At 61.4% G+C, this 15682-nt stretch overlaps 2 protein-coding genes across 3 annotated transcripts; one reads left to right on the top strand and one right to left on the bottom strand.

Moving 5' to 3' along the window:
• Nucleotides 1–1159: 1159 nt before the first annotated feature.
• Nucleotides 1160–15481, bottom strand: TRAPPC3 (trafficking protein particle complex subunit 3). 2 transcript variants are annotated; one of them, XM_075773744.1, is made up of 6 exons: nucleotides 15477–15481; nucleotides 7303–7380; nucleotides 4344–4441; nucleotides 4018–4117; nucleotides 3582–3764; nucleotides 1160–2902 (listed from the first exon to the last, which is right to left on the bottom strand). In XM_075773744.1, exons 2-6 carry the CDS (start codon nucleotides 7342–7344, stop codon nucleotides 2783–2785), a joined length of 543 nt encoding a protein of 180 aa, XP_075629859.1. In that variant the 5' UTR covers nucleotides 7345–7380; nucleotides 15477–15481; the 3' UTR covers nucleotides 1160–2782. The 2 variants fall into 2 exon arrangements, with proteins under 2 accessions (XP_075629859.1, XP_075629858.1); XM_075773743.1 differs by lacking the exon at nucleotides 15477–15481 and having other exon boundaries at nucleotides 7303–7458.
• On the top strand, nucleotides 9921–14086 carry LOC142604815 (uncharacterized). The gene is made up of 14 exons (XM_075773919.1): nucleotides 9921–10279; nucleotides 10348–10508; nucleotides 10612–10771; nucleotides 10910–11080; nucleotides 11155–11246; nucleotides 11338–11495; nucleotides 11576–11679; nucleotides 11759–11983; nucleotides 12139–12224; nucleotides 12397–12533; nucleotides 12723–12812; nucleotides 13021–13229; nucleotides 13366–13572; nucleotides 13692–14086. The coding sequence occupies exons 1-14, from the start codon at nucleotides 10052–10054 to the stop codon at nucleotides 13977–13979; spliced, it is 2316 nt and encodes a 771-aa protein (XP_075630034.1). The 5' UTR covers nucleotides 9921–10051; the 3' UTR covers nucleotides 13980–14086.
• Nucleotides 15482–15682: the final 201 nt, after the last annotated feature.

Here is a 15682-nt window from a genome sequence, read left to right as displayed (position 1 = left end):
TTTAGTAGGTTTCAAACAGAGCTTTTTGCATATTCTCCCTTGTCTACAATGAGCTACTCGGTAGTAGACAGTTTTAATTTACTTAATGCAATTTTTGCTTTTTGTTCTTCCAGAGGGTCTGGGCTGGTTTTGACCCAGTCGCCCCAGCAAATTACTGCACAACTCTGTAATCCCCGGGGGGAGCCCAGGACCCACTCCCCGCGGGGGTGAGCACGTTCCCTTGCTCCCCAAAGGAGGGAAAGGACCCGGCGTGACCTCCTCGTTGCAAAATAACCTCCTTTTAGCTGCACGGCAGCAAGGCGGACACGGGGCCTCCCTTGTTCCGGGGGGGCAGCCGCTGCCCCGGGGCTGCCTGGGGAGCCGGGCGTGTGTCGGGGCTATTTGGGGCCGCTCTGGCTGGCAAAGCCTGGCTTTTGTCACCGGCCAGGCAGGCGACACGTGACGCTCGCCAGCTCCGGCCAAACAGAAAAGCCACTTTATTGCAAAAGCTGAAGCTTCCCCGTCCTGGCGCTGCTCAGTGCCCGGGGCTGACTGAGGCTGCAGGGTGCCCCCCTCCCCGAGCAAGGGTGAAGCCCACTGGGGCTCCCCCACGCCGCAGACTCCTGGGGAACGTTTATATCATTTATACCAGCAAGGGAGGTGCAAATCCCTGCTCCCGGAGAGCCGGCAGTTCCCGTTCCTCAGCTCACAGCCCACGGCAGCTGTGGCGCAGCCCCCAGCCTGGCGCGGGGAGGGGGTACAGATGCCTCCCGAGGTGACTTTTTTGCCACTATGAATGACCACAAATAGCGCGCCTTAGTGCCCTGGGCAGCAGGCTGCCTTGGGCTGGCGGTAGCGAGTCCCTGCTAATGTACGCCCGGGTATTCACGGGGCAGAAAAAGGCCCGTCCTCAAACAAGCAAACATCGACTGTGGTTTCCCAGCTCTGCTCATCAGCCCCATCCCCGGCCACACTCCCTCTGCGCCCTGAATATTGGGCAGGTTTCCTTCAGGCAGCAGCTTTCACACGCGCCGGCAGCCAGACATTCTTGGTTTGGTGCTGCCGTCGCCCTGCCAGCGGCAGAGCGGTGAGCCCACACCGATCAGCTGCTGCTCCGCGCCAGCACCCATGTCACCCAAAAAAAAAAAAAAAAAAAAAAAGGCAAGAGGAAACCAAAGAGTTGACACCAGGATTCTTTTAATGCAATTGCTTTTAAAATGCAGCCTTAAAATGACTTGTAATGGTCAACAATGAGGAAGGACGGATCTTTTTCATCTCTGCAACGCAGCCACGCGGCACCTCTGCCTCCAAAACCCACCAGCCGCCGCTGTTCCTGCATGTCGTTCTCCAGCTGCCTTTACAGCGACTCACTGCCCCGCCACAGGACACACACCGCACCGGGCATCCGAACCCTTCCACCACAACTGGGAGAACAGGGACGGGGTGAGCCGTCCAGGTGACCCAGCGTCCATCCGGACAGCCTAAACAAACAGCAGCACAAGCGGCAGCTGGCTCTCACCTTACGCTCAGGCATAACCCTACAAAGGTGTTTGAGCCGCCAGCTCCTGTGGAAGTGAGTAAGAGCTACCGACTTCAGGTTCCTAATGATCTCTGGGATCTGTGCCTTCATGCTATGTAAAGTGATTTGAGAACTGAACGTCTGACTGCATTTTCTTGCTGAATGGGATGGCAGAGGAAGCTGATTTTCCAATATCTTGGGTTTTTGAGATATAACACTACTTTGTGTATTTATTTTACAGAACAGCAGGTGCTACAGACTGCCGGAGCTTGCCAATTCAAGTAACACGGGAAATTCTGTTGTAGCCTAAACATCTGTGAGAATATACCCAGCACCACCTCCTCACCGCGCAGTGTTTATACACCGTAACAGGAGAACAGGCTCTACTTGATGAAATGTGTTTAATACCTCCCAGTCGTTCGTCTGCTTTTCGTTCTGTGGACTTGCCACGCGGCCTCTGGGCTGTACGTACTGTAGAATGCTGATGGCGTTTTACTCACTCTTTCCTTTTCTCCATTTAAAATATTTACTGCTGCCCTGTTGCAATTTAATGGTCCTCCCCTTCCAAGAGGGGAGGCAGGAGGCAGCTGGGGAAGATAACACCGCAGAAAGGCCCAGGCCACGCAGACCCCCTCAACCTGCCGGTGCTGGTGATGCCACTGCTCTCCGGCAAAAGGAGCCTCCCCGACTGGGTGCCAGCACTCAAATAGTTGCTCTCCCAAGCCACCCCTTTGTATCAAGCTTGCATTTTACTAGTAACTTCCAAATCAAATGCAGGAAGCCCCTTTGCTCTACAGAAATACAATGCACTGATCTCCAAATTAATTTTAAACTCCTCTTTTTAAGGACATTTAACAACAAATCGGTGGGCTCTCATAGTTTGGTCTCCAATTCTGGTAATAAAACATGGATTCAGATTTGAACAGACTGGAGCTCTTCTGGAGTCTGAGCAGTAGTTCTTGCACAACCAAAGATCACAATTAGAAACTGAGCATAGAAAGAGTCCCCAGAGGAATACGAAAAAGACATCACCTTATGAAAAAGCTTCAGAATGAACCTGTGAAATAAACAGCGACCGGACAACTGTCTTCTACAGAAGGTGGAAGTAACAGTAGAAGAATATAATTACATCTTAAACAGTCCGTGAGTCAGTCTGAATGTACAGGGGCACCAGATCTCTACAGATCTGTGATGAAAGCGCTATATCCCTACAGATCTGTGATGAAAGCTAATGGCCAAACCCAGCTGGTCCCCTCCAGTCCCAAAGGGAGACTGGGTTGCGGTTCACTCTTCGCCAGCTGGAAGATTGTCTTCAATCCGCCTGATGAACTTCATTCTTATTTCTGTGACGCTGTCACCCTTCAGCGTGTCCTGGACAAATTTTACATCCACGGCCATCTGAACCTAGGTGATGGAAGAGGAAAAATAAGAGCTGTTACCAGACCAGCTTCTCCAGGAACCGTCTGATCGTGAAGCACCAGCCTAAGAACTCTAAGGGCACGACATGCAATGCAGAGCTCTACAGAAACACTCGTTATCTTTCAAGATCACACCCTCCTTGTACATCGAGTCCTACGTGGTGGACAGCGGGCACCTCACCTTGGCAAAAATACCTCCTACAGGGTAACCAGGACTCCCTGCAGAGACCAGAGCCCAATTAACCCTATCGCTCAGGCTACACGTCCTGCTGCTCCATGTACGTTCCTCAAAAATTTCAGCTAAGCAAGATAATCAAGCCCAAATACAGACTCCTAAATTTGCGACACAGCTGTTCTCTTGTTCCGGCCAATTCCCAACTAGGGCTCAGAGCAGTTACAAAGGGAGGACTTTGAAGCTTCATAAAAATTCAAGGAGATCCTAGTGCTTGTACTTGGGTCATAAGATGAAAGGCAGCACCTCTGGAACTCACAGCTGCCATATGCAATGGCAGCCGAGTGCTCCTGCGGTCCTGCTCTTCTCCTGGGAATGAACTTCAAGTCCAAAGCAGACACAGAAGTCACAAACACAACCTAGACAGTAAAGTATCTGCTGATACCTTGGTCATTCACACATCTATCTCACTGGAAGAGAGATGCTGGCTCACCATTTCCAGGGCTCCTCGCAGCACTCCACACAACAAGTTGGAATAGATGAGAGATGAGTGGTTGTCGGGGAGCTCAACAAAGTCCACCAAGGGGTTATTTTCCAAGATCAGGGAGAACTCGTCACCTCCAGGACTCCAGTTGGTGATGCTTGGAGTGATGCCCAGGTACATTTTAAATGCTATCTGTTATGGCAAACAGAGTTTGAACAAGAACGCGTCCCATGAAGCAACAGCACAGCTTTGATCTCTAAAATTACTAAAGAGTTTTGAAGGCACCATGCCTTTCTCCCAATTCCCACCAGTCAGCAGCAGTCAGGGATCTAATTCTTTCTTCTTCCTCCCCAAAATCTCAGTCAAACTCTCAGAACAGTCCTGTGAGTAGCAAACACTCTATCCTGACATACAAAACCTGACAAAGCTGTGCTCTGACAATTACCTTTGCAATAACATCTGCAGTTTCACGGAAATCATGGCATCTTCCGACATTGGACCGGGCCAGAAAGTCTTCTATTAGCCGAACACCTATGTTGTAACCCCTGTGAAGGTACCACAGAGCAACAGTTAGAGTGTGAAGAGCATCTTCTTTAGAAAAACAGCCAACATGTATAAAAGAAGATAGCGGAGAGGGGAAAAATGAAATCTGAGAAATATCAGTATTAAATAAAATTCAGTCTGCCAGGCGTTTATTCTTAGTGCAGCACACAGATGTGCCTACTGTGAACCCCAGCTCCTGCAAGGCTCCACTGCAGCAGATCCACTTACATTTTGTCAAGCTGCTTGTTGACGTCCTCGTCATTCTCGTAGTCCTTGCACAGCTGGGTGACCAGAGCGCCGTACGTCAGCGTGAAGAGCTCCGAGTTCTAGACAGAGGCAAAAGGGATTTAGCACAAGCCGAAGAAAAAACTGACTGAGCACTGCTGCTTCTGTGTCCAGCGCTGCTTCCGTTGGCCCGGAGAGGGGGAACAGAAACCTGCTGTCTCAAAGGAATTTGCTACTTAATAAGGAGAGATCCCAGTTCATATTTTGGCAAGGCAACTTCAGTCTCTTTGGAAAGCGAAGTTCTCTTTGACTAGAAATGACTGAGCGCTTTCTTCCTCTCCCTCTCTCCACACACACAGCACTTCCCATTGAATCTGACCTGAAGAGGCAAGCCAGGAGGCTGCTCACACTCTGTAGCCATTCTTAGAACTCATCAGCTGCCAATTAGCATCTCTGCTTTATGGAGCACATCCCCAGCTAACTGGAATGATACCTCCAGGTCATTCCGTGTGCTACTGACCACCTCCTGGATGGCTAAATGTGCAGTTGCCAGGGACCTGAATTTATTTCAACCACTGCCCCAGAGGTACAAACTCTACCAAGAAAAAACAAGACTCATCTGGTCCCTAGAAAGTTATCTAGGCACATAATTTGCTTCAGACATTACAATCAGCTCCTCAGACCCAGAAGAGGAACAGCAAGGACAATTTCAGGTCAGTTGAGCAGATCCGTGTTGTGCACAGCCGCTTTCTGTGCCTGGCTAGGATCAAAGTTACTTGGGCTTTCTTTGCACAGTCAGATTTGCAGAAAACGTCAAGGGAAAAGGTCTCTTCTCCCAGCCGCCGCCACCACCACCGATCCTCAGCCTGCAGCAACTATGTCAAAGTTGTCAAATGTCCCATTTTCTTGGGAGCCATTAAGCCAGACCAGTGACTAACAGGGTCATTAAAGGCTGCAAAACAGAAAGCTACAGTAGGCTTTAGCTTTTCACAGAACCTGAAGGAAGTGTTTTCAGGAACAAATAAACCATCATAATTTATTTCTGCTTTCAGTTTTAGCATTCAGAAACATTACAGAGAGTCTAATCTTGGATTAAAAGCCTATCACCTACCATGAGATGCATAGATGCAGAAGGTGAAATGAATGGCAAATACCAATACTACAGAATGAAAGCAGCAGGCAGGCAGAAAGGAAGGGAAAAGAGACAACATCAGAGTTAAGTGACAACACTGATCGCACTTCATTCTGAACAAGTTTACACAAAGCCAAGACAAACACAAGGAGGAATCACTCCCAAACGGCAACATTCAACAAACAGAAATTGGGGTTGTTAGAAGACACCGGGAATTCCACCTTGTCATTGTAATTCAACAGCAGTTGGCTAGCAAAAGGCTTTCAGCATGTGAAAAGAGCCAGTCAGGCTCCTTGGTACTTTTGTCCAATTTCAGATCTAAAGAACTGATGCATTCTTTGGGGTTTTTTCTACTTAAAATTCTGCTTTCATCTTGGAAAGATAAAGGTTGCGCAAGTTCACACCAAACGACAAGGCAGAAGTCTCCTGTAGCTCAACCAGCAGAGTCAGACATTTGGCAGAGAATTTAACAAACACGCAAAAAAAAGGTTACGCTATTTTTAAGGAGTTCAGTAATTTTAGTAAAGACAGGGCTGGGCAGCTGGAGGGAGTAGGGGTGAATGGATGGAGGAAATCCAGCTGTTACCACTCCAAGGTGTTGTCATTTACTGTGTAAAGCCATGAAGCCGTCACCTACGGTTATCAGCCCCCCAAGTGCGCAAAGCCAGTGCTGGTCACAGTTATCGCCAGCAATGCTGCTGTTCAGGTAATTTTAAAGTATTGTAACAAGGCAAACTTCTGAATTCATATTTGTAAACAAACTCTTTAATTTTCAGTCCATCTAATGGAATTAAAGCGCCTAATACTTTTTCTACTATTTGTATTCTTTATATTGCAGACTAGCGTATAGTCTCAACACTATATAACGGTTCTGTGGCTACAAAATGTCAGAATCGTACTGAAGTAACACCAATTCCTTAAGTACAAATCATTGTAGGTAAGGAGTTGAATCCCTAGAAGAGAATCCCTCGTGGTGCAGAGGAGGCAGGAGCGGGCAGGAGCGGGCAGCTGCCCGGCCTCCGCTGAGCCAGAACCAGCCCACGGCCAGAGAGGGAGAAAAAACATTTTATTTTTATTACTTGCTTCCAAATACTGGTGTTGCACCGAAAGTGAATTAATTCGATCTGGTTTGACCCAGACCCAGACCTCAGCTCTGTAGTTTTGTTCCCATCTCTCGTGTCTCAGTGCAGCCGGACTGATAACACGGAACGGGTGAGAGAGGAGAAGAGACGCGAGAAAAGCGTCGGCGTCCTGACTGTAACGTCTCCAGAACCCCAAGTGTCCCGTTCCCCTCTGATCTCTCATCCCGACACACGCCGTCGCCGTCCGGCCCCGCGGCACCGGGCACTCCCTGCCCTGCGGTGCCGGGAGCTCCCGCAAGGACCGCTGCGGGTACCGGACGCTTTAGGGCGAGGCCGTTCAAGGGCCGCGGCGGGTCCTGACCTCCCGCTGAGACCGCCTCGGGCCTCCGGGGCGGGCGGGAAAGGCAGAGGAAGGGGGCAGCCGGTGCCCGGCCTGTAGCCGCCTGCCCACCCGCCGGGGACGGCCCGGAGAGGGGCGAGCGGAGGGGCAGGTCCCGCCGAGCCCACCCCGCGGCCCGAGGCGGGCAGAGCCGGGCCCTGCAGCCCCGGAGGCCCCGACCGCACATCCGGGCCGGGCCTCCGCCTCCTCCGGCACCCCCCGCCCCGGGCCCGCGCCCTGCCATCGCCGCCGGCGAGGCGCCCCGCGGCCGACTCGCCCCGGGCCCGCCAGGCCTGGCTCCGCGGGCGGGCGGCGCAGGGGCCCGCCGGGGCCCGCCCGGCCCCTCAGGCGCCGCGGCCCCGCCGTTACCATTTTCTTGCTCTCGGTGCCGCGGCCGGCCTGGCGCGACATCCTGCCCGGCCCGCTGCGTCCCCGGCCCGGCCCGGCCCGGCCGCCTCCCGCACCGCACCGCGCCGCGCCGCAGGGCACCACGGGACTCGCAGTCCGCACCGGGCTGCCGGTCCCGCCACGCCCGCGCTATCGAACTACACATCCCAGAGTGCAACGCGACCGCTCTGTGAGCATGCGTACTGGCGGGGTGGGGGGACACTTCCCGGCGGGCCCTGCCTCACGTGACGGCGAGGCGCCTACAAATCCCGGCAGGCGCGGGGGTGTGCGCGCCGCTAGGGGGTGCTGTCGTCCGCCGGTGCCGGTGCCGGTGCCGGTGCCGGTGCCGGTGCCGGTGCCGGTGCCGGTGCCGGTGCCGGTGCCGGTGCCGGTGCCGGTGCCGGTGCCGGTGCCGGTGCCGGTGCCGGTGCCGGTGCCGGTGGCGTTGCTCCCTGCGACCTGTCCCGGGGGAGGGCGGCCCTCCGCTGCTCGGCCTCCAGCAAGGCCCGCGGGTGCCTGTCAGCTGCCGCGGAGGGGCCTCGGTCCCGGTGATGGCGGTGAGGGGTTGTGCTGGATGAGTAACTCCTCTCGGAAAGGGCCGTTGCCAAAGCAAGGCCCGTCGGGGGGAAAGGTTCCCTTCCCCGGTGCTGCCCGTGCCCTGCTGCTGGCCCCCGTGTCTTGGCAGACGCTGGTTCCTGGGGTCAGGGCAGCCGGTGCCCCCCGGAGCAGAGGGAGTTCGGAGCCTGGGGCTGCAGCTCGGAGTGGGAACAGGAGCTGCCCGGTGCAGGGTTTCCATCCCTCGCACGCGTGAGAAGCAAGCACGGCCGTGCAGAAACGCGGCAGAGGACAGGGATGTCGCAGCCTGGGGCTCCGTGCACCTGCAGTAAATACTGCAACAGCTGAGCCCCCCGGACCCTCCCCAGCCAGCACGACCACCTCAGCACCGGCCTCCGCTCCCAGATGGATGCTGCCTGGCCATTATTTATTTATTTGGGTACGTCTCTGTTGTAGACATGTCGCTGAGCGAGGGCCGATTGCTGACCTGTGCTCGAGGGTGGCTCCAGCCGGAGCAGTGCGATGGCGGCTGCGTGCCAGGTGCGGGGGTGTGCCCTCCCCCCTGCCGGCTGTTCAGGACTCCCACAGCTGGGTGACTGCTCGCTGTCACCCTCGAGCAGCAGTGCGGGGAGCGCGGGGGCCGGCCAGGCTCTCGCTGGCTGCAGCCAACCTGCTGGCATTGCCTTACATGGCCACGGCCCCAGGACGGCGCAGCCCCGGCTCGCTTGGCTGCTGGCGGGCTGCGAGCCTCTCGGCCTGATACCAGCTCTTGGCGTGGCCGATCCGGGCGGGGGAACTGCCAGCATCGCCTCTGTCCCTGGCAGGAGCGGGACACAGTGCCAGCGAGATGAGGAGATGCCTGCGCTCCCCTCCTGCTCCCAGTCCATCCCAGCACTGGTGGGCAAACGGCTGTTTCGTGCTCTCCTCTTCCCCCCTTGTGCATCTCCTGGCTGGAGAGCTACATCCAGGGGAGGGCAAAGGCGGGGGCAGTGGAGATCCCGTGGCACACGGCGCACACCACCACAGCCGTGATGCTGGAGGTGGGCATGAGCCCCCGGAGCCAGGTAGCCACCGAGCTCACCCATGTGGAGACACAGGTCTCCATGGGCACGGGCTGCCTGGTGCCGAGCCAAACCCCGGCCATCACCGTAAGGTTTGTCTTGTGGGAGCGGCCGTGTGAGAAAGCCACAGAGCAAACACCGCCGTGTGCCCGGGGACTGCCTGAGCCGCACGTGCTGCTCCAGGTCCCGCAGTGCTGGCCCTCGCTGGCTGGGGAGTCACCTGGCCGGGCCCTGGGAGATGTGCCAGGTCTGGCCGCAGCCCTGCCGGGATGCTCGTGCTGGAGCCACCGCCCAGCCCCACGCTGTGTCCCCAGGCTGCACCTCTGGGACTGCGGCAGCTCGGGAGGACCGGAACCCCCCCAGGCACCGAGTGCGTCCACGGCCACTCCTGTGCATGGGTGCCCACTGGAGGTACCGTGTCCTGGTCACATCATGGGTCCCTGGCATCGGAGGGCACAGAGGGGACCGCGCTGGCATCGCGCTCCGTGGCTCTCGTTAAAGCACGGCATGCTAAGGAAGGCCCTTCCCCTCGTTGTCCCGGGTCTGGGACAGGAGCAGCGGTGGAGCAACTGCTGCCCCCAGCCCCGAGCGGGGCCGTGCCCTGCCAGCCCCGCTGCAGCCCGGGAGACCCCAGGAGCCGGTTTGGCGGCGCTGGGCGGCTCTGCCGGTTCTGGCCCCCAGACGGGCCCGTGCCGGGAGGTGCTCGGGGAGGCGGGGGGACACGGAAATGCCGCGACCCGCCACCGCGGCGGAGCCAGGGCCCGGCTGCACGTTGCACGGTGCTGGCTGCCGCCGGCCGGGACTCGCCGCCCCCCGAACGCAGACCCCGATGCACGGCCCCCCCCCCCCCCGCCGGGTCTGGTTGCTCGTTCGGGGGGAGGCGGCTGGGCCTTCTGCGGCGCCGCCGCTCTCTGATGCCTTCCCGGGCAGGGGGGAGCGCGGCCGGGGCCAGGCAGCGCCCCGGGACCCCCCCCGGTCCGCCCCACCCCGTTCCGCCCCGTCCGGCGGGCGCAGGGCCGAGCTGCAGCGCGCCCCGCCCCGCTGCGCCCATCGTCCGTGGCCTCGGAGCGCCGGAACAGGCTGATCCTGGGAACCGAGCCGTGCCGAGCCGTGCCATGCCGCGCCGAGTCGCCCCCTCGTCCGGCCAGCGGAGCGCGGTGGCCCCCGGAGCGGCCGTGCCGGGGCTGGCGGGGCTCCGGGCCGCCGTCGTGCTGCTGTGTGCGGCGCTGGGGGCCGGGCCGGGCCGAGCGCAGCCCTTCCCGTTCCAGGACCCGACCCTGCCCTGGCACCGCCGCCTCGACGACCTGCTGGGCCGGCTGAGCCCCGCCGAGCTGGTGCTGCAGGTGAGGGCGCGGCGGGGGGCGGCGGGGCCGGTCCCGGGACCCCCCCGCTCAGCGCCGCTGGCCCGCAGGTGGCGCGGGGGGGCGCGATGGGGAACGGCCCCGCACCCCCGGTCCCGCGGCTGGGCATCGCGCCCTACAACTGGAACACGGAGTGTCTGCGGGGCGACGCGGAGGCGCCCGGCTGGGCCACGGCTTTTCCTCAGGCGCTGGGGCTCGCCGCCGCCTTCAGGTACCGGCACCGGGGACGGGCCCCCGCGGGACGGGACCCCCCGGGGATGTGGGACGTGGCCCCGCGAGACGCCCCCCCCCCCCCCCCCGCGCTCTCCCCGCAGCTCCGAGCTCATCTACCGGGTGGCCAACGCCACCGCCACCGAGGTGAGAGCCAAGCACAACGACTTTGCCGCCGCCGGCCGCTACGGTGACCACACGGGGCTGAGCTGCTTCAGCCCCGTCCTGAACATCATGAGGCACCCGCTGTGGGGCAGGAACCAGGTGCCAGCGGCGGGGGGGTGGAGGGGGGGGCTGGCCTCGGGCCACGCAGGACTGCGGCTGACCAGCCGGAGGGTGGCAGCAGCTCCCCTGGGTGCGGGGCTGGGGGTCCCGGTGGTGACCCACCTGCGCCTCGGCCAGGAGACCTACGGGGAGGACCCGTTCCTGAGCGGGGAGCTGGCCCGCAGCTTCGTGCAGGGCCTGCAGGGCCAGCACCCCCGCTACGTCAAGGCCAGCGCCGGCTGCAAGCACTTCAGCGTGCACGGGGGCCCCGAGAACATCCCCGTCTCCAGGCTCAGCTTCGATGCCAAGGTGAGCGCGGCAGGGCCGTGGGACGGCGGGCAGCCCCCCCGGACGCTGACCCCTCTCTGCCGTGGCTCTCGCAGGTGCTGGAGCGGGACTGGCGCACCACCTTCCTGCCCCAGTTCCAGGCCTGCGTGCGTGCTGGCTCCTACAGCTTCATGTGCAGCTACAACAGGTATCGAGCACAGTGGAGACCGCACGGGATGGGCTGCCTGTGGGGTGGCCAGTGCCCGCCCGGCCGGGCTGCCCCATCCCCTGTCCTTCAGAATCAATGGCATTCCTGCCTGCGCCAACAAGAAGCTGCTGACAGACATTCTGCGTGGCGAGTGGGGGTTCGAGGGCTACGTGGTGAGCGACGAGGGGGCCCTGGAGCTCATCATGCTGGGGCACCACTACACGCAAACTTTCCTGGAGACAGCGATCGGTGAGCTTGTGGGACCAGCGTGGGGTCCCCGGGCGTCATGCAGTCATGACGGGCGGTTTCCCTTCTCACCGGCACGGCAGCCTCAATGAATGCTGGCTGCAACCTGGAGCTCTCCTACGGCATGAGGAACAACGTCTTCATGCACATCCCGCAGGCTCTGGCCACGGGCAACATCAGCCTGCAGGTGAGCTGGGGGCACGGACAGGGAGCCAGGGCTGCCCCCACCAAGCCCGGCCGAGGTTTTGGTGTCGGGGTCTTCGCAGATGCTGCGTGACCGGGTCCGGCCCCTCTTCTACACGCGGATGCGGCTGGGGGAGTTCGACCCCCCGGCCATGAACCCCTACAGCACCCTGGACCTGAGCGTTGTGCAGAGCCCTGAGCACCGCAACCTCTCGCTGGAAGCTGCCGTCAAGAGCTTCGTGCTGCTGAAGAATGTGCGGGGGACGCTGCCCCTCCAGGCCCAGGACCTGCCCGGCAAGCGCCTCGCGGTGAGCACCGCCAACAGAGGCGGGCAGGGGGACATGGTGACCCAGGGGCTGCTGGCTCTGTGCCCCAGGCATGCAGGTTTCCCCTCCTTTGGAGAGCCACAGGCTGCGTGGCACAGGGCTGTGGGTGCCCGCCCTCACCCCTTTGCCCTCCACAGGTGGTGGGTCCCTTCGCTGACAACCCCCGGGTGCTGTTCGGGGACTACGCCCCAGTGCCAGAGCCGCGGTACATCTACACTCCCCGGTGAGACAGCGCTGTGCCGCCATCCATCCCCTGCTCCTGGGCACAGCCTGGGGCTGCTGCTGGAGCCGCTCAACCCTTTGCTGGGGGCCGGGACAAGGGGGGGGGACGTCCCCAAGGTGCCCCAACCCTGGGGCACAGCAGCCCCCACACCCTCTGCTTTTCCCTGGCACAGGAGGGGGCTGGAGACGCTGCCGGCCAACGTCAGCTTCGCAGCAGGCTGCCGTGAGCCGCTGTGCCAGCAGTACTCGCGGGAGGAGGTGGTGGGTGCGGCGGGGGCAGCCGACGTGGTGGTGGTCTGCCTGGGGACAGGTAGGTGGGAGCCCGGAGGGTGCTGGGTGGGCACAGCCTGGGGAGGGGGAGCGCCCCAGAGCCTGGGCAGCTCTGGGAGAGGAACAGGTCCTCATCGGCCCCCCGAGGTGGTGGGTGCCCCTCTGCCCCATCTGCCCGTGGTGCCCTGGGGGGGGTGTAAGGGGCTGTCCCTTGGCTGTCCCTGTGCAGGGACAGATGTGGAGACAGAGGCGAAGGACCGGAGTGACCTGTCCCTGCCAGGCCACCAGCTGGAGCTGCTGCAGGACGCCGTGCAGGCAGGTAGGGTGCTGGGGCAACTCCCGGCCAGGGCAGCGCATGGGTGCCTGGGGGCTGGCTGGGGTCCTGGGGGTCAGGGCCAGCCCAGAGGGGGTGGTGATGGGCTGGGGCGCAGGGAGGGGGACCACAACCCCCCCAGGCATTCCCCATTCACGGGGCACCCTGGAGCAGCACCGGTGCAAGGCTCTTGGTGACAGCCGTCTCCCTGCAGCCGCCGGGCACCCCGTCATCCTGCTGCTGTTCAACGCGGGGCCCCTCGACGTGAGCTGGGCGCAGGGACACGAGGGCGTGGGGGCCATCCTGGCGTGCTTCTTCCCCGCCCAGGCCACCGGCCTCGCCATTGCCAGGGTCCTTCTGGGCGAGGCAGGGGCCAACCCGGCTGGCAGGCTGCCGGCCACGTGGCCCGCCAGCATGCACCAGGTAAGTGAGATTAGGACAGCGGGTGGCACCCATAGCCCCTCTCTGCCTCAGTGGCCGGGGCAGCTGCGGGAAGCAGGGCTGATGCTTGACCATGCCCACCCAACCCTGTCCCCTCCACCGGTCCCGCATCCCACAGGTGCCGCCAATGGAGAACTACACCATGGAGGGGCGGACGTACCGGTACTATGGGCAGGATGCCCCGCTTTACCCCTTCGGGTACGGGCTGTCCTACACAACCTTCCAGTACCGGGACCTGGTGCTGAGCCCCCCAGTGCTGCCCATCTGTGCCAACCTCTCTGTGTCCGTGGTGCTGGAGAACACGGGGCAGCGAGATGGCGAGGAGGTGAGCATGGCTGCTCCGCACTGATGTGGCCACAGGGGGTACGGATGGAGTCGGGGTCCCCCCTGCCAGGGGGGCAGCTGGGGGGTCCTGTTGGTGCTGACTCCCATCGCTCCGGGCAGGTGGTGCAGCTGTACCTGCGGTGGGAGCAGTCGTCCGTGCCGATGCCCCGCTGGCAGCTGGTGGCTTTCCGCCGCGTGGCTGTGCCAGCCGGCCAGGAGACCAAGCTGTACTTCCAGGTGGTGGCCGAGCAGCGTGCTGTCTGGGCACAGGACTGGCGCCTCGAGCCCGGCACCTTCACCCTCTTTGCCGGTGGGCAGCAGCCGGGACAACAGATGCAGGCGCCCTCGGAGGTGCTGAGCGCACGGTTCACCGTCACCGGTGCAGCCCGGCCCCTGCGCGGGTGCTAGAGGTGGGGGCAGCCGCAGGGCCGGGCAGCCTGGCAGAGGGAAGGGGTGTGCGGCGTGCCGCGGGGAGTGCATTTGTGTGCCTTGCAATAAAGCGCTGGGTGCTGCTCTGCGGCGGCTGTGTGGGGCCTCCCCCGCCGTCCCCCTGGCACAGGGCTGGGTGCGTCCCTGCAGCAGGACGGCAGTGCCCTTGTCCTGCCCAGGGCTTTCACAGAATCACAGAATGGTTTGGGTTGGAAGGGACCTTAAAGATCATCTGGTTCCAACCCCCCTGCTGCGGGCAGGGACACCCTCCGCTAGACCATGTTGCCCAAAGCCTCATCCAACCTGGCCTTGAACACTTCCACCCCCCTCCCCGTTCCCGTCCCACCCGGGGTGCCGCTGCAGCCCCACACCCTGCCCGTGCCACACACCCGCTGAGGGGCAGCAGCCACCCAGACCCACGTGTGCCCCGGCCGGCGCACAGCCTGTGCCTCCCGCTCTATTTATAGCTGCTGGGGCCACTCCAGCGCATTCCCCGTGCTGAGGGGGTGGGGGACCGGCAGCGCTGCCTTTGTCCCCAGCCTGGGGAGCTCAGCAGGGCAGGGGCTGGCCCCTCTCCTGCCAGGCAGGATCCGTCCCCAGGAGGGTGGCAGCCGTGCAGGCAGCGGGCAGGGCCAGCGCAGCAAGGAACAGGCAGGATGCTGGCAGTGGGGCGGGGGGAGCAGAGATGCAGCAGTTGGGAGCAGCCAAACCCTGCACTGGCCAGAGGGACAGATCCAGCCCTGCAGCAGCTCGGGATGGGACAGGGGTCCAGCAGCAATGCTGGCAGGGAGCGCAGGGAGCTGGAGCTGGGCAGGAGCTCCTTGAGATGGTGTTGGAGGGCTGGGATCTCCTTCAGCCCCAGGGCCAGAGGGCAGGGTGGGGCTGGCAGGGAGTGCGTGGGGCTGCCCAGGCCTGACACCATGACATCAGGGCACTAATTACAGATGCGATCTGGGATAATCACAGAGCAGACGAAGGCTGCGGCAGGGCAGGGCTCAGCCTGTTGCTGGCCCATTTGTCACCTGCACCCACGGGGGATTGTCCTGCAGCTGCAGGGCTTTGTGGCCAGCCCCATGGCAAGATGCTTGGTGGCTGGTGGCTGCCCCGGCACACTGCTGGCGACGGGCTGGTACCGCACCCATCCGCTCCAGGGCAGGATGCAGGGACAGACCCTTGCCCTCGGGTTCCTGTTGGGTCACTGCCCCATAGCTAGTGGGGGTCAGCCGGAGCATTTTGGGGGCAGGGGTTCAGATCAGCCCTCGTGACCATGGTATCACTGCCCCGTGTGGGCCCCAAAACCGCCCCGTGCAGAGCAGCAGGGTGGGAGCAGCCTGGAGCGGGAGCAAAGTCCTGGGACCGGAGGAGGGAGGTGTGGGGCAGAGGGGTGGGGAGCAGGTGGGATGGGGTGTCCTGTGCGGTACTTTGCCCGGAGATGCCGGCGGGGTTTGTTTGCCGTGCTCATCCCTGTTTGCACCCAGCCTCCCGCAGCGTCAGCTTGTGCTGGCAGGGCAGTGGCTGAGCCGTGGCTGTAATTGTCCTTTGATTTTGGGGTGCTCAGCACCCCGTCGGCTCCCCACAGGCGCTGTCAGGGCAATGCACCCCACACCAAGGGGCTGAAGAGCATGGGGAGCTCTGGGGCATGCAACTGGGACTGGGCGGCATGCTCATCATGAGCTCATTGA

This window comes from Balearica regulorum, chromosome 22, assembly GCF_011004875.1.
Source record: "Balearica regulorum gibbericeps isolate bBalReg1 chromosome 22, bBalReg1.pri, whole genome shotgun sequence".
NCBI lineage: Eukaryota > Metazoa > Chordata > Aves > Gruiformes > Gruidae > Balearica > Balearica regulorum.
Note: the sequence above shows the minus strand (reverse complement) of the source record. Positions and strands in the feature narration are given on the sequence as shown.

Excerpts from the sequence above, each read along its gene's own strand:
- TRAPPC3 (XM_075773744.1), bottom strand. The coding sequence starts at position 7,344 with ATGTCGCGCCAGGCCGGCCGCGGCACCGAGAGCAAGAAAATG. Across the intron at positions 4,442-7,302 it reads GCACCGAGAGCAAGAAAATG|AACTCGGAGCTCTTCACGCT; the intron begins GTAACGGCGGGG and ends GCCTCTGTCTAG. Across the intron at positions 4,118-4,343 it reads AACAAGCAGCTTGACAAAAT|GGGTTACAACATAGGTGTTC; the intron begins GTAAGTGGATCT and ends GTACCTTCACAG.
- LOC142604815 (XM_075773919.1), top strand. The coding sequence starts at position 10,052 with ATGCCGCGCCGAGTCGCCCCCTCGTCCGGCCAGCGGAGCGCGGTGGCC. Across the intron at positions 10,509-10,611 it reads GGGCTCGCCGCCGCCTTCAG|CTCCGAGCTCATCTACCGGG; the intron begins GTACCGGCACCG and ends CTCTCCCCGCAG. Across the intron at positions 11,081-11,154 it reads GGCTCAGCTTCGATGCCAAG|GTGCTGGAGCGGGACTGGCG; the intron begins GTGAGCGCGGCA and ends TGGCTCTCGCAG.